This window comes from Microtus oregoni, unplaced genomic scaffold (genome assembly GCF_018167655.1).
Source record: "Microtus oregoni isolate MIOR12 unplaced genomic scaffold, Mior012 000070F_ref0000104, whole genome shotgun sequence".
Lineage (NCBI taxonomy): Eukaryota > Metazoa > Chordata > Mammalia > Rodentia > Cricetidae > Microtus > Microtus oregoni.
This window is the reverse complement of record NW_024543977.1, coordinates 7,473,987-7,501,847: the sequence shown is the minus strand read 5'-3', so window position 1 is coordinate 7,501,847 and position 27,861 is coordinate 7,473,987. Positions and strand designations below refer to the sequence as shown.

The 27,861-nt window shown below is 38.9% G+C and overlaps 1 protein-coding gene across 1 annotated transcript in view; it reads right to left on the bottom strand.

Moving 5' to 3' along the window:
• Positions 1-27,184, bottom strand: part of Rab18 (RAB18, member RAS oncogene family) — a 39,253-nt gene extending 12,069 nt beyond the window's left edge. The window contains exons 1-3 of the mRNA XM_041641585.1: positions 26,998-27,184; positions 21,609-21,664; positions 4,770-4,831 (exon numbers count right to left, since the gene is read on the bottom strand). Of these exons, the coding sequence (XP_041497519.1) occupies positions 4,770-4,831; positions 21,609-21,664; positions 26,998-27,065 (186 nt within the window). The 5' untranslated portion in view covers positions 27,066-27,184. The remainder of the gene's footprint in view (positions 1-4,769; positions 4,832-21,608; positions 21,665-26,997) is intronic.
• Positions 27,185-27,861: the final 677 nt, after the last annotated feature.

Sequence of the window (27,861 nt, the reverse complement as noted above, 5' to 3'; positions counted from 1 at the left end):
GTAAAAGAAGTCAACTGGAAACCATGATACAATTTTTAAATAACAATTAAGTGTCTAATTCTGCCACCACAATAGAATGCAACTGGTTTTAATACACTCCTACAGAATGCACATAAAGGTTTTCTGTCATGTTAGGCTTAAGACTTCTTAATCACACATGAAATCTACTTCATTGAAAGCCAAGAAAGTATATATTACCAATAGTCAAAAATTTAAATCTACAGCTATCTGAGACATTCCAACCCAGGAAAATAGAGGCTAGAGAGGTGGCTCAGCAGTTAAGAGCCCTTGCTGCCCTTGTAGAGGGCCTGGGTTTTGTTTCTAATATCCATACAGTCAATCACTAGTCTGTAACTCCAGTTCCAGGGGAACTCAAAGCCCTTTCATGGCCTCTGGGGACACTTAAGTATGCACCTGGTACACAGAATACATGCAGGCAAACAGTCATATGACATAAAATAAAAATTATACTGTAAAAGAAAGTTATTATAAGAAACATATTCTAGCAATTTACCTACATACAAAGAAATAACAGCATTCAAATACTCAATATCCACAATACTAAAATTCTCAGAATTCCACTGTGAGAAGCATTTTAATACTCCAGGTTTTTTTTTTCAATTTTTATTGTTATCTTTGTTTTTGTTTTGAAAGAGAAAGGGAACATAAGAAAAAGCTACCACTAGCAACACTGTTTCAACACTGTTTCACCATTCAAAACTGTTCCACAAGATTAATTATGAAACAGAAAAATTCCAGTAAATTAATTTCTAGATCTAGCATAGGGCATTCTAGTGTGAACTCTAAAAACAACTTCAAAAACTGCCTTTGGGCTGAGATGGCTAAGGAGGTAAAAGCTGGCTGTGTTTGATCCTGGGATCCCATGGTGGAAGGAGGTAACAGATTCTGGAAAGTTAATTCCTGACCTAAGCATGCTGTGGCACTTGTGTGCCCTCACTCATTCACAGTAACATACACACACACACACCATGTAATTTTCATAATTTGTATGTGAGAGTAATTTTGACAATGTGTATGTGAAAATTTAACTAAGACCAGATGTTAAAATCTTGGCATTTTTTGATTCATTTATACAAACATTTTAGTATGATAATTTCTTGCACCATAGCATTAGACTAGAATTTATAATAACTGTGAACTTAATAGTCAGACATTAAGCTTTTGCTTGTGTTTATCTTTAAAACCAGAAATAAATGTAAAGTATATGACATCTTTGTTCAGATGAAAGAGGCCAGTCCTTTTGTATCCTAGGTTATATTTTTCTAATGGAGAAAGGTAAGGAAATTAGAGATTACTAAATCAAATATGGATTAAACCCAAGGGCTGAAAAAGCCCTAGAATGGCTAAATAACAGAATTCAGAGCGTCCAAGTGAGACAAGAGTGTAGAAAAGAGGAGAAAACAAGTTCCCAGAGGCCGTATGTGTCATAGTGAGTGTGCACTTTGGAGGCAGTGAGGGCAGGGCTATGCAGCTAATGAGGAGAGGAATTCACTCACTGTATTTCTATTTAAAAAAAATTTAGCAGAAATTAGGATAAACTATGGACTCAGACATTTCTCATATTGTCTCGAAGCGCCTCTCTCCCAAATATGACATGAGACTCATATGTTATAAAGAAAACAAATGGCCAGATCAAGTAAACACTACAAAGCTTTGGTAAGATAAGAGAATCCCATAAGTGTCCTTCCCATTCCACATTACTGCAGTGGTGTGACAAACTACAAAAACCCTCTGGGCAAGAGAGTCAGGGCTACACACATGCATAAGAACATAAGCACACATTTACCATATAAATAACAGAGTAGAAAACATAGCAAGCAAAGAGCTAACACTTTTACTATGTGAACGCTTTATTGTTCCAAAACAGTCCTTTACTACAGTGAGAATTCAGTTGAAAGTAAACAGGACAGATAATAAATTGTTTAAGCATTCAAAAAAAAAAACAGAAATCATAAAATCTCTTTATTATGCCTAGAAAACTTTAAAATTTATCTATCTGATGTGACTGTTTACATTATAAAGATAAAAAACCAGCATGGAAGAAATTTCCAGTCCTTAAATGTAAGTATACATTTACAATAACATAACTCTTTATATAAAGACTTTAAATCATGGAAAAAAACAAACGCTAATATAAAATGGACTATGAACAGAAGTAAATCCATTTGCAAATATGATCACGATCAGAAAAAACTCAAGTACAAATATAAGTAAAAAAGTTATTAGAGAGACATAAATGAGGAAGAGAGAATATGGCGATATGATTGTGGGGTGAAACACAGTATCTGGTCTCCACACTCTTTCAGCCTTACAACCCTAATAACTAGATGAGCACACACAGATGCACAAAGTGGGATGCTTATGGAAACAATGGTTATCTTTGTGGACAACTGTTATCAAATCAAATACCTTTGACTGGAAATTGCTAGAACTAAACTAGAGCATGCAATGGGTGGGAACATTAGGAGGCCACTCAAACTGATGCACCTCTATCTTTACTGATACGGAAATAAGTTCACATGCAAATGGGTGGGTAAGACAAAGAGGAAAACAGGTTAAAAACAAAAAACACTCTCTCCTTTGCAAAATGGCATATTGTATATGTATAATATATCATCACATGCCTAGGTATTTACAAGAACAGTAACTAAAGATAAACTAAACTTTTTATACACTGATTTTACACTGGATAGAATAGTTTACACTTTAGAATAGTCCAGTATTATTGTTCTGGTCACGGGGAAACCAATATTTAAAAAATATAGATAAGCCCATGGCAAAGATGCCCCTTCAACAATACCATTAGCCTTTTCATAAATCAGGAACTAGATACAGACAAAACAAAAACAATCCTCCTCAGGAGAAAAAAAAAAACCTGCAACCATGGGTCAGAATCTTCTCCAGAGTTTACCTCTCAAAGCAGTAAGCAGCAAGGGCAGAAAGAGGTAATAATCCAACCACGAAAACATGGAAAACCATGATTTATTACAAAAGCCAGGATTTGTAAATTGTTCAAAATATCTTAAGATGTACAAATAACATTTTTCAGAACGTTTTCTGTTAGACATTACTGTTCTTATTGATACTAAATACACTTAGGAAAGAGGCAAGTAGACTAAAAGTTCAGAAAACCTCAGGAGGGTGAGTTATAACCCACAACCAGGAGCACTTGCTGCTCAGCCTGCTACTAGCATCCGGGACAGCAGTTCTCTTTTACACACTATGATGGGACATATTTGACAACAACCACCTTCCTGGCACACTACAGAAAAATGTTAATACTCTGTTCTATTTTTGAAGGTGCTATACATTTCAAAACTTTTAAAAACTCAAAATATATTCTGAAGGCATTATACAACATTTCAAAAAATTTTAAAAAGCCTCTGTCAAATTAGTTATAAGATGCAATTATCATTATTGTACATACTTTAAGTAGTATCAAATCCCCAAGAAAAGTTATTTAATACAAATTGTCCATTCACCTCTAGGACACTAAACAAAATCAGGTTCTGCTTTGTTACAAAGTACTAGTTGGAGAGATCATGCCTCACAGCTATCTGTAACTCCACATGCGGGCAAAACACCCATACACATAAAATTAAAATAGAAATTAAATAAATAAAATATATGTTAGTGGGCATGAAAGATGGTTCAGCTGTTAAGAACATTAGCTGCTTGTGGTGGTTGAATGAAAATGGCCCCCATAGGTTCATAGGGAATGGCACTTAACCTCTGAACTGTAAGCCAGCCCCAATTAAATGTTTTCCTTTATAAGAATTCCCTTCTAGAGTCAAGACTCTTGCCAACCTTAAAATGGCTCCCTTAATTAAGATATATACTTCCCTGCTCCCTTATCCACCCTTCCTTTATCCCAACCATCCCATTCCCCCAAGCTCTAGAGGGGTGCCCAGGGGTCCAGAGAGATGTCCCCAGCTAGGTCCTTGGGCAGCTGAGGAGAGAGAGCCTGAAAGGGCCCCATCCTATAGCCATACTAATGAATATCTTGCATATCACCATAGAACCTTCATCTGGCGATGGATGGAGATAGAGACAGAGACCCACATTGGAGCACTGGACAGAGCTCCCAAGGTCCAAATGAGGAGCAGAGAAGGAGGGAGAACATGAGCAAGGAAGTCAGGACCGTGAGGGGTGCACCCACCCACTGAGACAGTGGGGCTGATCTAATGGAAGCTCACCAAGGCCAGCTGGACTGGGTCTGAAAAGGCATGGGATAAAACCGGACTCTCTGAACACGGCGGACACTGAGAGCTGCTGAGAAGCCAAGGACAATGGCACTGGGTTTTGATCCTACTGCATGTACTGGCTTTGTGGGAGCCTAGCCTGTTTAGATGCTCACCTTCCTAGACCTGGATGGAGTGGGGAGGACCTTGGACTTCCCACAGGGCAGGGAACCCTGACTGCTCTTTGGACTGAAGAGGGAGGGGGAGGGAAGAGGGGTAGGGAATGAGGGGAGGGGGAGGGAAAATGGAGGCAGGGAGGAGATGGAAATTTTTAATAAAAAAAAAGGAAATAAAAAAAAGAATTGCCTTCATGGCCTCTCTTCACAGCAATAAAAAATCTAACTAAAAAAATCTAACTAAAACACAGCTCTTCTAGAGGACTCAAATTGGGCTGCCAACATCCATAGCTGGCAACTTATAACCTTCTATATCTCCTGTACAACATGGCATATAGACATACATATAAACAAAATAAAATTTTAAAAGGTACATTTTGAAAATTCTTACCCATATTGCAAGTTTAGCCTTATTTCCATCCACTGAAATCGTTTTCACCTTAAAGTCAACACCTTGAAGAAATGAAAATTTTGGTAAGTCATCCAATAAAATATATGTAATTTTTAAATTATAAAGAAAACCAGAAAAAAGGAAAAATATTTTTCAAATGCCTAAATTCTGAAAATTCTAGACCTGAAAGCTGAAGGTTATCAATAAGGACAGCTCAGGATTTATAGTATAAACAGGAAGGACTTTAGGAGTCAAGATACCTACCTGTACTCCAAAAAAGGAAAACTCAAATTCAGCTGAGATGATCATAATGCACACTGACAACCAGCAGCTACAACTGAAGTGCTAATCCAAAGAGGAGTGCATTTTGCTGATCATGGATCGCCGCTGTCTATGAACCTTTGTTCAGAGTATTGTCTAACCCATGATAAGGATACCACATCCATCAACTGTCAGCAATATGGCTCCTATACCACACAGACACACCAACACAGAGCAGGTAAGATTTTATCCCTATCCCTAATGAAGACTATAGGTAGTCAGTGGCTGCTGAGCGGGAGAATCAGTTTATTTCAGAGAACACTTCTCTGATAGGTTCCCAATCCTACATTGTCAGCCCTAAACACACGCGCATACAGGTATCACAGACTGGACTTAGTAGGCTGGGGTGGGGGGGGGGGCATGTAACAATAATAAGTATAGACATCACTAATTCAGGAAGGGAGATGGGAAGGGTATGGATAAATTGTAGAGGAAAAGGTAGAATGATGTAAATATACTTATGTATGAAATTCTCAAAGAAAGCTTAAAATTAATTAAAAAAAAGTGCTGTCTACCAAACTCGACCACTAACACAATCTTAGCTGTAAGTGGCTAGGGAACTACTAAACACGTAAATGGGCCAACTTCTCCTTGTATTATGAACTCAAACCTTTTCCCCCTGGGAGGGGAAAGAATTATATAACCTAGTGAATGATCACTTGCAACTGTATTATTTTTTTAATGTGTATAAAAACACTTATCCCAATCCCTCTGCTAGTGTTCCAAAGTGAAAAGAACTTTGGCCCAAAGTTCTCTCAAAAGCTGCTATGAATACTAAGGAGGGCATCATAAGAAATCAAATGAGGCCACAAGACATTCTCTCCTTTCCAGGAAAGGGAATTGATGCAGGCCATTTGGCCCAAATGAACAGTAACTGCAAACATGTCTTTAAAATATCATCAGTGTAGGCCACTCCACTGGTCAGAAGGAAATACTACTCAAAACAAGATCCTATGAGCTAGTCACAACTAATTCACAACAGAGCCAACTAAAATAAGCAGCACCCCCTCATATTAAATTGTTTCTTTTTATGTTTTTGTTGTTGTTTTCCAAGACCGGATTTTTCTGTGTAGCTCTGGCTGTCCAAGAACTCACTCTGAAGACCAGGTTGGCCTCCAAGTCAGATCTGCCTACCTCCCAAGTATTGGGATTAAATGTGTGAGACACCACACCCAGCATACTACATGTTTTCTAAAAAGTTTTATGTTTTGATGGAGGAGGGTCATCTCTCTATCTGTTGTTTCATTGGTTAAGTAATAAAGAAACTGCTTGGCCTCTGATAGGGTAGAATTTAGATAGGCGGAGTAAACAGAACAGAATGCTGGGAGAAAGAAGCCGAGTTGATGAGTCGCCATGATTCTCCCACTCCAGACAGACGCAGGTTAAGATCTTCCCTGCTAAACCACCTCGTGGGCTACACAGATTATTAGAAATGGGTTAGATCAATATGTAAGAGCTAGCCAATAAGAGGCTGAAACTAATGGGCCAAGCAGTGTTTAAAAGAATACAATTTCCATGTAATCATTTCAGGGCATAAACTAGCCGTGCAGGAGCTGGGCAGGAACGCAGCCCACCGCTTCACACTACAACAGAGTGGCGCCCAACATGGGACTAAATCCACTTAAAAACCTGAGAAGGCTTAAAAATAAGGGAGAGAGAGTTTAACACAGATTTTTGGTGTTTGTTGATGGCATGCTGTAGAGAGATTTCCTGATTTGGCAACAGCAGCAAAAAAAAAAAGCTGCAACATTTTAAAGCGCGGCTTCCTGTGGCTGTGCCGCCAATACAAACTCTGGCTTTAAAGCATTTCGATGGCTTTTACGGGACTGGATGTTTGTGCTCCCGCTTGGGATCGAAAGGAGAGTGCTCTGAGACCGTGCTGATGGCTCAGCACTCCCCACCTGCACCTGGGCAGAATCAGGCTTAGGCAGGTGGAAGAGCATGGCGGATTCCTGCAGCCATACAGAGACGTGTTTTCAGACTGCGCAGTGCTCTGCAAGTCAGATTTGGCTGTAACTTGGATGAAAAGAGTTTCTGTGCCGCACGCTCAGTCTGAGAGTTAAAGTGCTGAGGGCGGCACCTACCTGGTGGCCCCAGAGCTAGTAAAAAATGGTACATCCTCCATTTTGAAATTGGAGAAAAGTGGAGCCAATATCCAGAGCAGCCCTTTGCCCTGCAGCTCAGAGGTGCAACTGATTCCAGTCACAAGTGGGACTGGGTGGGGCAAGCCTGCAGTACCTGTTTTTGACCTAGGAATGTCACAGCTCAGATTCTTAAGCACTTAGTGATTTAAAGGCACAAAACAAAGTGTTCCTGGATAGTAAAAAAATTACAGATTCACAATAAAACAGATTCAGACAGACCACTAAATGGATCACAGTGTTGGATGAGTATATGTAGGCTTGAGAGAGAGGAAAAAAAAGTTAATGGTTTAAAAAAAAAAAAAGATAAAGTCTTTAAAGAGACAGAATAAAGTAAAGTGATAGAGTAAAAATAAGCCACGTAAAAATGGAAAATTCACAGAGAGTTTGGATTCTTTGTATTATTGTGTTTTCTTTAAAATTTTTGACTGTAAAGGAGCTAAGTACAGAGAGACATTTCATTACGTGGGCTGCCAAGCTAAACCAGAATGGATATAAGGTATATGTATTATGTATATATGTAGTATGACTTCAGAATTTGGGTCTAAGGAGATGATGCTTTGGAAAGGAGTTTCTTCTTTTGTTTTCACAAAGGATGAGACCCTGTGGATTGCTTCTATCCCAATATGGTATGATAGATCACGTTCTCCTGAAAGGTTGCTATGAACACCTTCAAAAAATTACTTGACTCAACTGCCAACTGAGATGACCCTGGCACACAGGTTATACCATGAAAGACCTAATTAACAGCGCCCCATTCAGCAGGAAGCAGTTTGGAGAGAAATAACTGCGCCCATGTTCCCAAATATTGTTTATAAATGTTCTTTTACATTTAAAGGGGGATATGATATAGATATGAATAATTTGCATTGATATAAATTTAAGGTCAAGTCTGTAATATGTATAAGTATTTCTGCTCTTGATTAAGGTATTGCGATTGTAGAGTTCATTTAAATATGTAATGTATAATTAGGAAATATAGGTTGTTAATGGATAATCATCAATAATAGTCAAGCTTGTAGTCATGTTAGTTAGATTTTCTAGATATGCATAGATATATTTCAGATAGGCATTCTTCATATCTTTCAAAGGCTACAGAATATGACATTTAAAATATTTTAATAACTTAGGGCTTTTCACAACAATGAGATACGTCTGCTCCTGGCAGCACAAGCTACTTCAAGAAGAAGATGGGAATCGAAGAGGCTCCTTAGGGAGTTGGTTAGCCATTTGGGCAAGAGACTGTTCTTGCCTGGACTGTTGCATAGACTGGACACAGAGAACCCGCAGAGAGAGGACTGTTGAACTTGCCTAAAGGTGAGATGATCTTTCGGGGTTCCTGATTCATGAAAAAGTCTACGAGACATTCTGCAGGACACAGCAGAAAGTGACTGAATTGCCTTTGGAATTTCCTGCTTCATGGAACTGTCTGCTGGAAACTATGGGCCTGTAGGCCGAAGATAGATGCCCCTACGGTACAAAAGAACTTTGGGTGACTGTAAAGGCAGCAAGATGTCTCTGTCGTTTCTAGAATTTTAGAAGTTACTTATTTCTTGTTTGCTTAGGTAATATTATATCCTTCTGGAGTCTTTGATGGAGTTGAAGAATGGATAGTTATAGTTTTTCATTATTATGATAAAGATAAAATAGATATAAATATTGTAACTGTGATTCTTGCTTAATAACTGTTTTGCTATATGTAATTTAACTATGTTAAAGTTAAAGCCTTTCTTTTTTGTTTAAACAGAAAAAGGGGAAATGATGGAGGCGGGTCATCTTTCTATCTATTGTTTCATTGGTTAAGTAATAAAGAAACTGCTTGGCCTCTGATAGGTAACCCTTATCTGAAACACTTGGGACAGACTTGCTTAAGATTCCTGGACTTCAGGCCACCTCCATAACAACCCCATCATCATGTTGGTGCTCAGCTATAGACTCAAATTTCACATTTTTGGAGCAGTGATGCTCAACTTCTGCTAATTTTACATAAGGAAAAAATAATTGAATAAAAGCTGGAAAACAAGTTGGAAAAGCCAGATGAATGAACAAATTCTTAGAAACCCAATTTCCCAAAATTGACTCTAAGAAATAGGAAATCTTCAAACATAAAAACAGTAATCAATCAAGTTTACTTACAGAATGCAAGGATGACTGAATAAAAATAATACTACATTAGCAAAGAAGAAGTGCATGATCATTTTAATTGACACAGAAAAGGCATTGGACAAAATTCAATACACTTTCATAATTAAAAAAAATCAACAAACTAGGAATAGAAGGAAATTTCCTCAGAATGACAAAGGTATTTCTGTTAGTCAGATTTCTATTGCTGTGATAACACAACTTAAAGTGAAAAAACATTCCATTTGGCTCACAGTTCTGGTGGGTCACGTTACTTAGCCTCATAGAAGTCAGCCACTGAAGAGGCACATCATGCTAGGGGGCATGTAGTAGAACCTTTGTTCTTCAGCTCAGGACAATCAGGAAGCAGAGGGAAGGGCAAAGGAGACAAGGACTAGATATAGTCCTCTAGTGGCCTTTCCTACTTTTGCAAGTTCCTATCATCTCCCAACACCATCAAAGTGTGATTCTATCAGTATTTATAGGTCTACTGATCAGTTCAGAATCCTTATGATCTAAATACCTCCCAACAGCTCATCTGCTGAAACCATGTCTTAACCACATGATTTTCCAGGCCATTCTCAATTCAAACCAAAACAGCATTTTATATCTCTGAAGCTAATCCACAGATACTAACATACTCAATGGTAAAAGATGGAATGTTTTTCTCCAAAGGTAAAAACACAATGTCACCAACTTTTACCACTTTCATCATTATACAAAGTAATAAAAAATTATTGCCAGAGTTATTTAGAAAGAATATCATAAACAAAAAGGTATCCAAATGGGAGAAGGGATGTTAAATCTAATTGTTTGTGGACAATACTATCCTATCTGCAGAAAATCCTGGAGAACACACGAAATTGTTAAAACTAATCACATAAAGGAATGACATCAAAGAATATTACCAAGATGTAGATCATCCCCACAATAGAGAAAAACATTTGCAAATTATGTATCTGATAAGAGATGAAAATCCAGCACAAGTCTAAGAACCTCTACAATAAGACAACAAAATACTTAATCACCACAATATTTCAATAGACATGTCTACAAAGAACATAAATGGCCAATAACCATATTAAGATATGCTTAATTTAATCTATTAGTGGCATGCTTATTAAAAACCACAATGAGCTAGAACTTCATACCTATTTCCATGGTTATTTCATATTTTTAAAAAAAAATAGAAAGTAATAAGTATAGACAAATATGTAGCAGTGGTCCACAACCTTCCAAATACTGTGACCCTTTAATACAATTCCTCATGTTGTAGTGACCCCCAACCATTCACTGCTTTCTTTGTAACTATAATTTTGTTACTGATATGAATTATAATGTAAAAACTATTGTCAACAGGTGTGGCTAGTTGCCAGACCTTGTGCTCCTAAAATAGGGAAGTAGTTGGTTCCAAACTAAAACAAAAGTCTAAGGATCCAACTAAGTTCCAGTTCCCTTTATGGAAATAACTTGGAATTCCACCCAGGGAGTGGTTTGCCTACAGAGTGTTTGGTCTAGGGCATGAGTCAAGGGCTTGAGCAGAGGGGTATAGCCTGCTACTTTCAATTTGTTATGTTAATGCAGTCTTTTGTTTTACTCCTACCTTTTGGGATCAGGGATATATTAATCAGTTGGAAATTAAACAAGGGCAAATTTTCAATACTCATTGAAGAATTCCCTCTGGATACTATCCTACATATTTCTGCATTTTATTATGTTCATTTGTGTCTTCATATTCTTTACTATATTTTAAATTCCCACGCCTGCACCCTGGAGAAAGGTACTTTTGTCCAGGCTGGCCCCTGACAGTTGTGAGTATAAATCTGTGTCACCACTTAATGCTTATGAAATGAGCATTCTTTAAAAATCAATCCTTCTCAAAAATGTCCTGCAGACACAACACCATCCCTATCAAAATCCCAGCAGGTTTCTACTTAAAATCAACAAACAAATTCTAAAGTCCACTAAGAACTGTAATGGTTGTTCTGTCTCTTTAAGAGACAAGCCACGCCCACCCCCTCCCCCATCCACTGAGACAAGCTGATCTTCAGCTTCCAGCCTGAGTTCTCTCTTTTCCATCTCCCTCTCAGAGAGGCAGCTTCCACCTCTCCCTTCTCTCTTCACCCCTCCCTCTCTGCCCTTCTCCCTTCCCTTCCATAACCACTAAATAAATATCCAACCTCACTCTGCACGGTGTGCCTATCTGTCTCTCTCACCCGCCACCCACATGGCTCACCTTCAGTGACCAGCCATCTTCAGAGACCTGCTACATGGCCCCATGAGCCAACCCTGCCTGGGACTGGCTGCTCTCAGGACCCCCTGTCCACTGCCTGCCCGCTGGGATCCCACAGCAAGCTACTTGGGGATCCACAGCAACTTTTAATTTTTCCATTACAAGAACCAAAACAGCTCAAACACTTTTGGAAGAAGCAAAAAAATGAGAAGATTAAGAACAGCTAATTTACAGATTTATTACAAAACTACATAAAGGAAGACAGTGAAATACTAACATAAGGACAGATGTATACAATCCAGAAATACACTGAGATACCTAAAGACAACTGATATTTTTATAAGGGCAGGAAAGCTATTTAGTGTGGATTCTTTTCAGCCAGTGGTTTTGGAACAACTAGATACCCATACCAAAAAAAGAAAAAAGAAAAGAAAAATAAAAACAAAACATGTGGCCTTCTGCTAGCAGGAAAACAATACTGAAGTTGTAAAACTCTAGGATAACTCTGAAGCCATGTCTGACAACTCTGAGGCCTCTCAGCAGTGGTGCCCTCCCCCCTCCCCCTGGGAACCAAGGACCTAACAACTTCACATGCACTTACTGGAAGGTTGGGGATTTTCCATCTCACTGTGTCCTTGTGGACGTTCTCCAGATAGAACTCAGTTATTGGAACTGGGGCAAGATAACCCTTAGATGTTGGCTCAGTTCCTCAGCCACAGTTAGGATGAAAAACAACCCCCAGACTTCCCCCTTGTTTCTGTAGCTTTTTGCTTTAAAAGTAGCCTGTACCAGCTATTCAGGGTCCCTGGCTTGAATGCTGAGTGACCCTGTCATGACAGAATTAAAATCCTCTTGCTTTTACATCAACTGTGGTGTGGCAGTATTTCCTTGGGGTGACTCCTCCTTGGTAATTGGACTCTAGGGTCCAACAAAGTCATTATACATAAATGGAAAAGTTGATACACTGAATTTCACTGCAATAAATTTGTGCACTTAGAAATGTAGTATTAGAAAAGTAATAAGAGTGAGTCTAAAATATCTACAAAGAAAATAACACCTACCAAAAATTTACATGGTGAATATTAAAAAAAAATGCTCTCAAATTTCAACATTAAGAAAACAATACAAGGGCTGGAAAGATGGCATATGTTCCTTTTTGAGAAGATCTGGGTTTGTTCCCAGTACTCTCATATCAACTAACAACAGTTCCAAAGAACTGAAGGTTCTCTTCTGGCCTCTGCCAGCACTACAAACAAGTGATGTACAGACAAACCACAAATACATATAAAACAAAAATGAATTTTAAAAAAGAAAACAACCCAACAAACAAGAAAACTTAAGACTCAGATACTTTACACATATATGGACAGGGAAACAAATAAGAACTTAATATGATCAACATCAGTAGCTATCACAGAAATCCAAATTAAACCATTACAAAACTCCACACAACAACAAAAACAGTAATAATCTGAAAGACAGTTAAGTGTATCACTTCTCAACAGTCACTGGAGTTAGAAATGAAATCATCTCCTTCGCTGATAGAAGGTAACATTTTCTGCAGGCATGGCTTGTTTGTATAGCTCCTCAGCTTCATCACTCCAAACATGTTTTCATCAACAAGACTTGCAGGGCCTCATCTGATGAAGCCTTTCATGCTGGCTCTGCATTCTTCAATGTGGCATTTCTCTACTTCTTCCCATTGTAGTAGCTTGATACTCCACTGCTTTAGGTTGAGGAATAATCTTTTTGTACATGGTGAAGATTTGTCACTTGGATTGGTTTAATAAAAAGCTCAATGGCTAATAGCTAGGCAGGATTTTCGGGGCAGAGAGGACTCTGGAAAGAAAGCAGCGATACCAAGAGACTCAAATCAAGCAGGATGGAAAATATGGAGACGGGGTAATAAAGCCACAAGGCAGAAAGTAAAGGAAGAGAAATGGGTTAAGAGCTAATTAGAAAGAAGCCTAAGCTGTTGGTTGAGCTTTCATAATGTTAAGTCTGTGTCCTATTATTGGGGAGTCCACGCTCCCAACGAGAAAGTCCAAATACAAATGACATCTAATGTAAGGTCCATATATTTCCACATAAGACCTGAAAAAGCTTTAAAAAAGGTTCCAAACACAGAAAAACAGAACTGAATGCAGTTGCTAAGTCCCATAGCCTCTCCTGTGGGCCACCGTACAGGACTGCACCATCTGCTGCCAGCAGGCTTGTGTTGTAATAGGTGCAGTGGGGCTGTGTCCCCAGCACCCGGCCGCCCGCATGGCTAGCTTATGCCCCGAAATAATTACATGGAAACTGTACTATCTTAAACACTGCCTGGCCCATTAGTTTCAGTTTCTTATTAGCTAGCTCTTACATATTGACCTAACCCATTTCTAATAATCTGTGTAGCCCACGAGCTGGCTTACCAGGAACGATCTTAACCTGCGTCTGCCTGGAGTGGGAGAATCATGGCAACTCCTTGACTCAGCTTCTTTCTCCCAACATTCTGTTCTGTTTACTCCGCCTACCTAATTTTCTGTCCTATTAAAGGACCAGGGCAGTCTCTTTATTTAACCAATAAAATTAACACAAAACAGAAGACTCTCCCCCATCAGGCTTGAGCCACCAGTCACCATAAGCTAAGATACACAGCAGTTTAAGTTTTGTTCATGAAGACAGAAAAGGTTATAATCCAAAAAAAGAGAAAAGTAATAAAAATAATAATAAGTCAACTGAGGATGGAAAAAATTATAAAACAGGGAGTTTGGACCTAATATGGTGCTTTGTTAAGTTTGAATTTTTTGAATACTAATGAACAGACAACAGCTGCTAAGAGACACTGGATTGTGGAAGGAACTGCTATATTAAACCTAACTATTTTTTTTAAATGTCTTAATTTTAAAATGGAAGTCAATATTGATTTAGAGAAGAGGTTATGCTTATGTTTCCACAAAATACAAAAGGCTATGGATTCCTTCAAGGTTGACAGAGATCAGGTTTGATTGGCTACAGATAAAGAAACAAACTCCGAAAAACTACAAGACAGGTACCGCACAATTTACCTGTTCGAACATAATAAAAAAAAAATCATCTTTGGCTGCCTTGTGTACAACACACAGTCCATACTTGTGTTAACACAGAAATGTATGCTACCTTTGAAAGCCTGTGTGTTTTCAGAGCAAAAGGACCAGATAGCAATGAAAATGGGTGTCCCAGGTGAACCAGCCTCTCAGAGTGCCTCTGCTGTAGTTTTCTCAGAGTTCTACATCCAGAATAACTTCAAGGCTGCTGGCTGAGATGGTCCAGCCTCACAGACTATTCTAGCCAGTACTATATTGGGAAAAGCCTTGTGTTTTCCCAATGCACTGAAACTGAACAACAAATGTTATATCCAGCTCTCCCAGGACTTGGCCATTATCCTAATTTTTTCAAGGTCCCCCAAAGATGCCATTGCCCCAGACAACAGGAAGCAGTCTAAAGAATACAATGCCCACATTCCAAAGAGGTAGGATGGGTGGTTTTTGGTTATTCAATGGGTAATAGATATTTGTCATCATTTAGAGAGGTTGCTTACAAGTTGTTATTGGTAATGGTCAGGAAAGCACTGAACAAAAAAGATTAGATTAAGGAATATCATTCTGAAAGAAAAAAGGGGCAATATAGAAATAATAGGATAAAACAGTAGATTTTTGATCCTAATTATAAAATAAAAAAGCAACTACTAGTCTACAATAATTTATATTACTATGGATTTTTGTAATATTAATACAAATTTAAGGTTATGTTTGTTATACTGTACATGTTTCTACTCTTGTTTAAGACATTCTTGTATATTGATATAAATTTAAGGTTATTTCTGTTTGAACATACTGTATATACATTTCTACTACTGTTTAAAGTATTGTACCTATGCAGCTCATTTAACAAAGTAAATTTCTAAACCTTGAATGTTATTACGAACTATTTAGGATAATAAAGAAATGCAGGTTAGCAGTTAGCCACCTAAAACAATCAAACTTGTAGTTAAGTATGTTTTCAAGGTCAAAAAGAGAAATATTTTAGATAGACAGGTGGTGTTCAAAACTTCAGAAATCTACAGAATATGGCATTTAAGAGGTTTTAATAAAATAAGGCTTTTCATGACAATGAGATATGTCTGCTCCTAGCAGCACCAATCTACTTCAGAGAGGATGATGGGTATCAAAGAACCTCCATATGGAGTTTGCTTTCTTTGTGCAAAGTTACCCACTGGGCAAGAAACTGCCCTTGCCTCAATTGCTGATAGTATGCTGTCCAAATTGGACAAGCAGAACACAAAAAAAGCAACTGCCAAGCTTCGCCTAGACAAGGTACAACAGTCCTTCAAAGTTCCTTCTTTATATAAAAGTCTACCAGATAATTTAGGCCGTAGGCCAAAGATGGTCACCTCACATTACAGGGGAACCTTGTGCTGACTGTCCAGGCAGTCAGATGTCTCTGTCATTTCTTTAGTTTTGGAAGTTACCTATTCTGTACTTCCTATTTACTCAAGTAATATTTTATCCTTCTTAGGACTCTGATAGAGACTAAAACCTAGACAATTATAATTTTACAGTTTTCCTTGCTACCAAATTCAAAAAAGACACACAAGAGATATAAAGTTTATAAGGTTAAGAGACATACAAGTTTAAATTGTCTAGTTTTGAGGTCTAGAAAGTTTGAAGACAGTAATACAAGTTATAACAAAAATGGTTTATGTACAAAACTTCATCATGATAAGATAAATAAGAGTTTTCTTTAAATATGCCAAATATGAATAGACTGGACATTGTGGATCTAATTCTTAGTTGATAATTTTTCTTATTGTAGATACCTTCATTTGTTAAAGTTAATATCTTTCCTTTCTATTTAGACAATACCTGATAATTGTTCTTATTGTATATAATTTTACTATGTTAGAGTTAAAACATTTTCTTTTTATTTAGACAAAAAGTGGGAAATGTTATTGTGAAATAATCTTTTTGTATACTATAAAGATGTGTCACTTAGATTGATTTAATAAAAAGCTGAACAGCCAATAGCTAGGCAGGATTTTCAGGGCAGAGAGGCCTCTGGGAAGAAGAAGGTACAGAGGTGAGGTAGTAAAGCCACAAGGCAAAAAGTAAATTAATAGAAATGGGTTAATTTAATTATAAGAGCTTGTTAGAAACAAGACTAAGCTATTGGCCAACCTTTCATAATTAATAAGTCATTATTTGGGAGCTGGTTAGTGGGACAGAGAAAAACTCGCTACAGCTTTAAGTATTGAGTCCATCTGCCATGTGGCTTGAAGTTTTTTAGCTGTCTTCTATGGTGGGATATTGGGACTATGTTTTAGTATTTCCCTCTCTGTTAGCTAATTAGTTAAGTACCACTGTGAAACACAGCATGTAACAATTATCTAAAATTTTTCTTTATACATGATAGTCATTTTAATCTCTCATTATAGTATTGACATACAAAGATATATGTTCATAGTCTACTGTGAGGTAAAATATTGGTTTTGTATAAAACATTTTCACAACTGAAAAAAACAGACAAAACAACCGAATCAACTGTTTTTATCTTTAAAACCTATTGTGTAATGGCTGCAACAGAAATCAGAATGTAATCTCATATCCAAATGTAAAGATTTTAAAAACCTCAGGGCCTAGTAAGGGAACTAATTATAGATATTCTTATTATATGCAAGTATTTTAGTATTTGTTTTGGTAAAAGACAATGCCTTTTTAGTAATATAGACAATCCATGGTGGCTGCCATTCTGTGAGTCCTTGTGTTATTTCCGTTTACAATGACACTTTTATATTAAACATGATTTATTTCTTCACTAAACATTCCATTTCCATCAAGTTTCCCCTCCTGTTAGTTGCCACTCATTTATGCTTCACTATCTATTACTGAGCAAAACAACCCATACTTTGAAAGAGCAGGTTTTATTACATAGTTTAAAATGAGCAAATACATCAAAACCAGAACAAAATGGAGTTTGACTTGCTAGTATCTTAAATGATTCCCTTTCTTATGCCACACAGATGCTAAGTAATGCTTAATAAAATGTATTAAAAATTTAGAGACATTTTGAGTCTGTATTGATAGGAACAAATAAGGATGAATGATTTCTCACAGAAATCTAAGTATTAAATGTGGACAACAGAAGTGCATTTGAAAAGTCATTTGACAACCAAAGCTGGGATGACAGAATCAGGTATTATCTTTCCTATCTGTTTCAGGTTAAAACAAGAGCACAAAACCATGAGAAGAAACAGGACATATATATACTCTCAAAAGAATCTTTCTACAGGAAAGCTACAAAGAGAAAAATAAAAACATTACAATGACGGAATTGGGCATCTTATGTGACCAACAGCACCAGAACAATACACACGAGGCACCTCTTGCTATAATATTCTAAGAAGAATTTTGTGGAATTCCTACCAAAAGAAACTGCATAACTAAACTCTACCTTGAGAGACACTGGGCAAGCAAAATGAGGACAGTCTACAGAGCAACTGGCCTGTATTCTTCAAAACTGTCAGACAGGGACAGACAACCAAAGACCAGTGAACTGATAAAATTAAAAGAGACTGAAGAGATGTGGGCATGGTAGCTGAAGCCTATAATCCCAACATCTGGGAGGCTGGGACAGGGGGGTTATCACTACTTTCAAACCACTGCACACTACAGAGTGAGTTCCAGGACAATCTGATCTAGTGTGAGAACCTGCCTAAAGCAGAGTGAAGGGTCAGGAACTGGAGATGACTAAATTTGCTTGAACCAAAACATAATTTAGTCCTAACTTTACTTTTGCTATATAGGGTATTGATAGGTAGTTGAGGAAATCTATCAATGGGCAAAACTTTATCTTTGTTCATTTAGGAAAGTAGACATTAAATCACTTAGATATTAAAGACAAAAGTCTGCAACATATTCTTAAGCAATTCATTTAAATATAATCCTGTGTGCAATGCAGCATAAGTTATTGGCAGTAAGCGTAAGATTAAGAATAATAAGTGTTAAGTAAGTGTAAGAATAAGGCGTAGTGCACGCCTTTAAGCCTTTAATCCCAGCACTCGGGAGGCAGAGGCAGGCGGATCTCTGTGAGTTCGAGGCGAGCCTGGTCTACAAGAGCTAGTTCCAGGACAGGCTCCAAAGCCACAGAGAAACCCTGTCACAAAAAAACAAATAAAGAAAAAAATAAGGAAGGATAGAGGTAGATGACTAAGGGCCTGAGTTCCATCCCTAGAACCCAGAGAAGAAAGGCCAGGAATGGTAGCACATACCTGTCACCCTAGCACTTGGAATATTCTGCTGGCTAGTTTTATGTCAACAAGTCCAACTAAGACACAAGTCATTTGGGAAGTGGGAAGTTCAACTGAGAAAATACCCTGCCAGAATGACATGTGGGCAGGTCTGTGGGTATTTTTCTTTATTAAAGTTGATGTGGGAAGGCCCAGATTACTGTGAGCTGTGCCATCCCTGGGAAGGTGATACTGAAGTATTTAAGAAAGCAAGCTGAGCAAGCCTTGAGGAACAAGCAGCAAGCCAGTAAGCAACACTCCTCCAGAGCCACCACATCAGCTCCTTACTCCAAGTTTCTGCTCTGTTTGCCTTCCTGCCCCAACATCCCTGGATCATGACTATGATGTGGAAAGATAAAGCAAAATCAAACCTGATAGGGATCATAGGTATGGGTCCATTCTACCTTGACTAAAGGTCAGAGAGTTGGAACTTATTTCTGTTCCTTCAAGGTTATAGTCAAGGGTTCAAATAACAAATCAGAGAGTTCTGCTCTCTCAAGGTTATTGTCAACAGGTGTGTCTAATATCCAGACCTGGTATTTCAGGTATTAAGAACTAGATCTGTTTCTACCTCAAGCAAAAGTCTAAGGATACAACTAGGTTCTACTCCCTTAGGGAGATAACTACGGACTCCACCCAGGGGGTGGTTTGGTCTAGGGTATGAGCATTGCTTATCTTATTTTAGCAACAGAACATTTAACTAAGAATGTAGCCTGTAATCCTTCAGCTGGTCTGTTCATTCCTTGTATCATGGGAATACAGTTTGTTTGTTTGTTTGTTTTTTTATCTTATTCCTACCTTTCGGGGTCGGGGTATTTAAGCAAATGGAAATGAACCGCAGGCGACTTTCAGTACTCACTGGATGTCCCTCTAATACTATCCTATGGTTCGGTCTCTTATTTCTCCTATATCTATGTTCCTTTTGCCTAATAATTCTAATACTCACATTCCTACCCTGGAATATACAAATCCACCGTGGCTAGGAGAACGGCAGAAGTCACCCCAAAAAGGTGGCTTACAAGAAAAGCCTTTCCTCCCTAAGTTGCTTTTGGTCATGGGTATTTCATCACAGCAAAAGTAACCCTGACTAAGATAGAGGTGCTTGCTGGCCAGCCAGCCTAGGCTCCTTGGCAAGTTACTGATCAAGGAAAGACCATGTCTCAAAAAAATAAAGTGCCTAAGGAATGAGCACATATGTATACACATGTGCACATGCTCATACACAAAGAATAAAGCAAAAGTGATAAATATCAGCACTTAGAGAATATGAATAGAATGTTTAGTATTTCCCACTTTCTCACTAACCTGAAATTATCCCACAATAAATAAAAACAAAGCCAGTTAAAAGGAACTTCCTACCTTCACTAACAATGGCATTAAGATTCTTTAATAGAGCACGCCTTTAATCCCAGCACTCGGGAGGCAGAGACAGGCGGATCTCTGTGAGTTCGAGGCCAGCCTGGACTACAAGAGCTAGTTCCAGGACAGGAACCAAAAGCTACGGAGAAACCCTGTCTCGAAAAATCCAAAAAAAAAAAAAAAAAAAAAAAAGATTCTTTAATAGTCTAGATAAAGAGTCACTTTCAAGGACTCCAAATTTTATTTGGAAAATGCTTTTGGGGCTGCGGGGAAATGATTCATTCAGTAAGTGCTTGCCGCACAATCATGAAGACATGAGTCTACACTCTAGCACCCATGTAAAAGGGGAAGCAGAGACAGGAGGGTCCCAGTGTAATGGTCTGTCCTGTCCCGTTAAGAGACAAGCCCCCCTCACTCCCTATCCCATCCACTGCCACTGCTAAGGCGGTGGATCTTCCTTCAGCTTCCAGTCTGAGTCCCTCCTTTTCTGTCTCTTTCCTGAAGAGGTAGCTTCTGCCTCTCTCCCTTCTCCCCTTCCCCTCTATTTCTGTGTCTCCTTCTCTCTCTCTGCCTCACTCTCCCCTTTCCCCTTCCCTTCATAACCCACTAAATAAATATCCAACCTCACTCTGCGTGGTGTGCCTGTCCTTCTCAGTCTCTCACCCGCCATGCAGCTCCTTGCCTGTGATCTGCTGCCCCTCGTGGCCCAGGGGCTACTCAGGGAACCACAACATTTTACCACCACAGCTCCTCGTGGCCCACTGTCAGCTGCAGCCACTTGCTACCGTTTTAATTTTACCATAGCACCTAGGACTTGCTAAGCAGTCAGTCTAGCCAGACTGGAGAAGTTCTGGTTCAGTGAGAAGCCCTAACTCAAAGATTAAGATGGAAGGTGATAGAGGAGAAAACCCAATGTCAACCTCTGGCCTCTAATCATCTATATACTTGCATGTGAACATATACACAACTGATTCTGGTATCACTGCTCCTAATTTTACTGGTATCAAGGATATAAAGTTATAATACACAATAAATACTGTAGCAAATATTAAAAGTATAAAATTAACTGACTTTGACCAAGTTTGTTATATCCATCACTATAATGATAGTGGGTGGTATGCAGTAAATATTTAAATTACTACTATCTGATGCAGAATAAAAATAATCCATAGTACGGGAATAAAATGTGTGCAAACCATCATATCAGTAGTGTTTGGCCTTATGGACACCAAAGCTAAGTCTCACAGACAAGGACTCTACACACAGTGCAGGTGCTGAGAAGAAGGGAAGGGATGAAGACAGAGTCCAAAGGCATAAAAATATATGGCACTTCTACTGTACTTTTAAACTTAGCTCACCTATTGTTGCGGCAAGTTCTGGATCAAAGGTGTCATCTGTGAACCGCAGGAGCAGGCTAAAAGAGATTTAAAGACAGGTCAGGACCTTAACTGCTTATTTCTAATCATATGACACATATGTTACATTTTAACACAATGATTGTTCAGATACAGATAGAAGAGCTGATGTAGGTCTGCAGGGGAATTAGCGTATTGAAAAGGCAGTAACTGAATTGTAAATTCCTAAGACTCCCAAGACTAAAGGAATCCACTAACAAATATGCCTTATGCTCTCTACCCAAAATTTCTCAAGAGTCAACAGTTTGCTTTTTGTTGAAATCTGTATTAGTACACTCTTCTGAGAAAAAGAAAGCAATATCTCACACTGGTACAGATGGCAGGGGAGCAATAGTCTCTTGGAATCAAAAGAGCTCACTATTTCACTCTGTTAAATAAAGACTGAAAGATGTATAAGCACAGCAAATTAAAGATGTGTAGTCAAACAACAGGGAGAAAGATGATGACAGCCAGGAAAATGCTGGGGGAAAGCACAGAACCCAGAAAGGTAACTGCAGCTACAAAGGGCTTTTAAGGGCAGTATGACAAGGACTGGTCTACAGTCTGAAAAGTTAACGCCAACCAAAACGGAGGAAAACCAACGGGAGATAACTGCCATGGTTAAAGTGTATGGTAAAAATATTACAGAACGGGAAAATGGCAGACTAGAAAGGTCCACTGAGGCTCTGTGGGACCCACACTGTTTTACTGACTGTTAACTGTCCCCTACTAGAGGCTCCTTGAGAATAAACTATAGTTTTTCATTAAAGCCCCACATTTACAAAGCTAATAACCTCCTGCACACCAACTCCTGAAGTACATCATTCCACCAGGCTGAGTCTGAGTGAGAGCCTTGAGGAACACCCTACAAGCCGTGATTACTGCTGCTAGTGATGTGTCCGTGGACCACAATAGCCTCCTGGTAGTGCCAAAAACAGCACTATCAATTATAGGAAAAAACTCTTTTTTCCTAGTTCTGCTATGTTTTATTTCACACAAAACAGACACAATATAGTCAAAGTAACAAAGAACAGTAAAAATCTAGAGATTTCTACTTGGCATCTGGACATGAACTTTTCTTTACTTCCAACATAAGTTAAGTGACACCATGTACATGAACCACACTTAAGGCCAGGACCCATACCCAGAAGTGGACAGCCAAAACAAAATGAACTCAAGGGCATTTGGGGAGATTTTTTTTGACTCAGAGTGCTTTGTTTGGTTATTTTTTTAATCTTACTGATTATTTGCTTATGCATTATGATTTCTGATTTTGTATGTTTATGGTGTGTGTATGTGTGTACACATGCTTTTTTAACTCTGATTTGTTTATTGGCTTGTTTATTTTCTAAAGAGAGAAAGTAGGTACTGAACTGGATTGGTGGGGAGGTAGGGAAGATCTGGGAAAAGACACAGGAGGGGCACCATGAGGAGAATATGTTTAAAAAATATTTTCAATAAAAAATATTGTGCAGCATGGTGGCACATGCCTTTAATTCCAGCACTTAGAGACAGACACAGGTGGGTCTCTGAGTTCAAAGCCACCCTGGTCTACAAAGCTAGTTCCAGGGCAGTCTGGGCTACACAGAGAAACCCTGTCCCAAAAACACAAAAACAAAAAAACCAAAAGTAAGTAACACCTTATGACTCTTAATAACTACTTGTTCAAAGTATCCTGCCCCGACACACCCAGCTACCTAGAATTTAAGAATAGAAAAGACATACCTGTATACCTGGTCATCACAAAAAAAAAAAAAAAAAAAAAACTACTGCCACAAAAATGCAGTCTAGCCAGGTTTGATGGTGCACACCTTTAGTTCCAGCACACTAGAGACAGAGGCAGGCAAATATATGCAGATCAGCCTAATCTACAAAGTAGAGTTCTGGGACAGCCAGGGCTACATAGAAAAACCCTCTCTGAAAAAAAAAAAAATGCCGATTAATATTACCTTGTAATTACCATAAAAAATGCAGGCAATCAGAATAGTATTGAGAATTTTAACTGAACAAAAAAACAATATGCCAGACATTGAACCAGAAATGTTTTTTCTGTACTTGCTAGTCCTTATAAAAAGTACTTTGTCACTAGAGGTACTTAGTTAGCAAAGACAGGGAACTGGTACCATATGAAGCAAAACATTTTAATACAAACAAACCCTGAGTATAACCTGGGGTACATCAGTGCCCCAAATGTGTTCTAAACTCTATGTGGGTATTGTATTTTACTCTATAAGATTATGAAAGGAATCCATAAACTCCCACAAATAATTAAGAATTCACTGTTCTTACATAGTATCCTTATACAAAATATTCCTACTTTCAAAGCTAAAAGAGGAAAATATTTTGCAGGTAGAACTACAGATGGTAGGAGTATGCCATGTAGACAATACTAAATTTATAATAATGTGAAGAAGCTAGGGTTTGTCTTTTTTGGGGGAGGGGCGAGGTGCCTGAAATGTCAGAACTTGGACGGCTGAAGAAAAAAAAAAAAATAGGACTGCTCCAAGTTTGAGGCTTGAGACCAGCCCGGGTTAGCAGTGAATTCCAGGTGAGCCTCAAGAGTCTGTCTAACACATTAAAAATAAAAAAGGGAGTAGGAGGGCTATGGAGATAGTTTAGCAGTTAAGACCACTTGCTATTCTTAGGGCCCATTCCCTTCCCAGTAGTTGAGCCCCTGTAACTCCAGCTTCAGGGGAGCAAGTACCTCTTATGGTCTTTGAGGGGACTTACACTCACAAACACATAAACAAAAATATTTTAAAAACAGCTCATCTATATTTCTTACTGTAAAAATAAAATCCACTTAGAAAATGGGAGGGAAAGGAGTGTAGAATGAATTGTAATTTACATGGTAGATTTCTGTATTTCATTCCAGCACTTGATACACTCACTTTGCTACATTTTTACTTCACCAAACTGAGCCACAGAATCATAGCCTTGAACTGTACATTTAAGTATCTGAAGGGTTTCTATTCCAGCCTGATTCTCCAATAGAGTATTATACTGTTCAAGTATCAAACACAAGGTACAAACCAATCCTCACCTCATTCTACTGCAACTTTCTAACAGCTGAAAGCAACAAGGAAACAATCTGCTTATTCAGACTAAGGTTATCCTCTACTATAAAGTAATTTCTTAACACTGCCACCTCACTTGGTCTAGCTCCTTAAAAAAAGACAAACAACTGCTGGTTACAACAACCGTTCAAGATCATGTCTAAGACAAATGTTTCTGTACTAATCTGCCTTAAAGGGCAGAGGCTTCTATTACTATAGACATTTATTCTTGTCATATCCACAAAGATAAATAGTCAAGACTATTTTCCACAACATATCACAGACCAATATTCTAGTTCTCTAAATAAAATACTGATTTGTTGTTGTTGTTTGGTTTTTAAAAAAAGAATTTCTCTGTATAGCGCTAGTTGTCCTGGAAGTCTCTATAGACCAGGGAGGCCTTAAACTCAAGATCCATCTGCCTGTCTTCCAAATGCTAGTATTAAAGGCATGCAGCACCATGTTGGCCCAATACTGTTTTAAATGGGCAAAAATATTTTAGGAAAAAATTTTAGTGAGTAATTTGTAACTCATTATTATGTACTAAAAAGGAGTTTAAAGTACATTTGCCAAATTAAGACGGTATAGGAGAATGGAGGAGAGAAATTCACTCACCACACTTTGAAAGTGTGATCAGAACCAAGCCTGGTATAGTATGTCTATAATCCTAGTACTTTCCCACACCAGTTCAGAATTAAAAAAAAAAAAAAATCCTAGTCCTTGAGAGGCTGAGGTAGCAGGATTGTGAACCAGGCCAACTGCTGTTTACAAAACAAGTCCCAGGCCCACAGTCTATGTAACCAGAACCTATTTCAAGAAACTAAACAAAATAAAAACAATAATACAAGGGAACTTCAGTTATGTAGTTAACTGTACCTCCAGTTAACCCTCTAGAAAATTCAAACAAACTCAATTTTTCCCATTTATACTGGGTTGAGATGACAACCTGTTATTCTTGATTTCAAAAACAAGCACTAAACAGGCAGGGTGATACATGCTTGTAATCTTTGTGTTTTGGTGGATGAAGGAGGAGGATTCCCAGTTTGAGGCCAACTATGTGACATAAAAATTTCCAGGTCAGCCTTGATCACATAGATAGACTCTATGCCAAAAGACAGGAAACAAAACAAACGTCATATAGGTTCTTTCTCAAATTAAAATGGAGAAAAGAAAGATCATGAAGGTGTATGATTCCTAGTAAAACTATATTTTATTCATAAGCTGTTTATCATCCATGTGCAGAAGAGTAACAATAAAGATTTATTCGTTACTTTAGCACACATCGTTCTACTGCTACAGGATGCTCCTTTAATTTGCTCCTTGGTATTCAGAAGCATGTCACTATGGGACACTAAAAGTGTACATTAAACGGGAACAAACTTTTAAAAATACAGAATGATTTATTTAATAAATGATTCGGATTTATTTAGTAAGCTTCTTAATACTTAAGTACCTAAAAATCTAAGTCTTTTATGAAATGCTTTAAAAAGTTGATTGGAAGATCTCAAGCTAAAGCCAAATATGAAATTGCTGCTAGCTCTCTGGGTTTAAATACTGCTTAAAGATCAAGAGAAGCTCAAAAAACATTTATTCATAATCAGAGGGCAAGGATGACTTCACCTGGAGAACTTTGTTCAGACCTGGATGAAATCATAACCTTATAGCAACACCCACTCTGCTGTTAATATAATCCTTCCCAAAGAGTCAAAGCAAAAAGACAACAGTAAAAGAAAAAAAAGACAACAGTATTTTTCCTTTCATGTCTTATATGATGTGGCAAAACAAGAATAATCTCTCTTATTACTGGTGGCTCACTGCTTAAGAACCCTGTGCCTTACTTAAGAGGTTCAAGCAGTTACCTAAAGAGTTCGTTCACTGCAAACAATCAAATAAATAAATGATGGAACAAAGATTGCGCTAAAATGAGGCACGAATGTGACCTAAGTCACCAAAGTTTCTGGGTAAAACTTAAAGAATTCAGTTCTACTGAAATCGCAAAGTGATAAAGTTACTATTGATCTCAGCTCCAGAGATGACGACTGACTGAACTCTACCGTTAAAGGTCAGCTGGATTCTAGGGGTGACAGGCTGGCTGGACTCGAGAGGGTTAATAGGCCGGCGGGGTCCGGACCGTCTCGGCGGGATCAGGCCCAAGCCGGGCCGCCGAGCAGTGAGGATCCCGGCCTGTGAGGCCTGAGCCGGGCGCCGGGCCGGGGCGGAGCCAATAGGGCCGCGGCGACCGTTCCGGAGAGCAGTCCGCAGCCCAGAGGCCGAAGGCCCGCCGCGCACCGCCTCACCTGGACTTGCCCACCCCACTCTCGCCGATGATGAGGATCTTCAGAGTGGTCAGCACGTCCTCGTCCATCCTGCGTCCACTCTGCTCGGACACAGTCCCCGTCCCCGTCAGCGTTCCCCAGCGGCGGCGAAGACGGCCTGCGCATGCGCACCTCCGTGGCCACCGCCTCCCTCTCCCACAGGATGTTTGGGCGGCGGGGCCACAGACCGCCCGGTTCCGCCCAGAGGCAGCTATGCGTCTGCGCGCTCCCTGGAGCGCAGGCGTTTTCCCGGCGGCTCCTGCGTTGTGCAGGGGCAGATGGGCAGGGCTGCGTGTAAGTCCGCCTACCTTCTTCCGGGAACTGGCTCCGCCCCAGCCCGAACTCCTCCCGCTTCTTGTTTTGTACTCGGATGACTGGGTATTACTTCATCATCCTCAGAACAGCTGTTGCGGTGGGCAAAACTTGGTGCTTTGAGGTGAACTGTCTTAGATGGAGGCACAGCCTTGTGGCATTGCTGAGCCTCCTCCACTCTCTCCCACATCAGGGCCAACATTTTTAAAGTAACAGCTCAGAATTGTTGGTTAGACTGAGTCCAGTAAAGTAAGTGCTCAAGGGTAGTTGTGAACAGGCAGTAACTTCTTGGTTTCCCTCTGTCAGGTTTAAGAATGTTCATTTATCTTGTGAGGAACTAAAGGTAGATCCAGTACATGCAGATCTTTGGTTCAACTTCAGCTGTTTCTGGTGATTAAACTACTCCAAGAATTACATGTGTATGCCCATCTATCCACTAAACTGCAAATCTTGATGAAATTACCAGAACCCTCTAAATTACCTAGCAAAGTGCGCTGGTGGACGCTCAACATTAATTCTGTCTTGCTTCCTTGT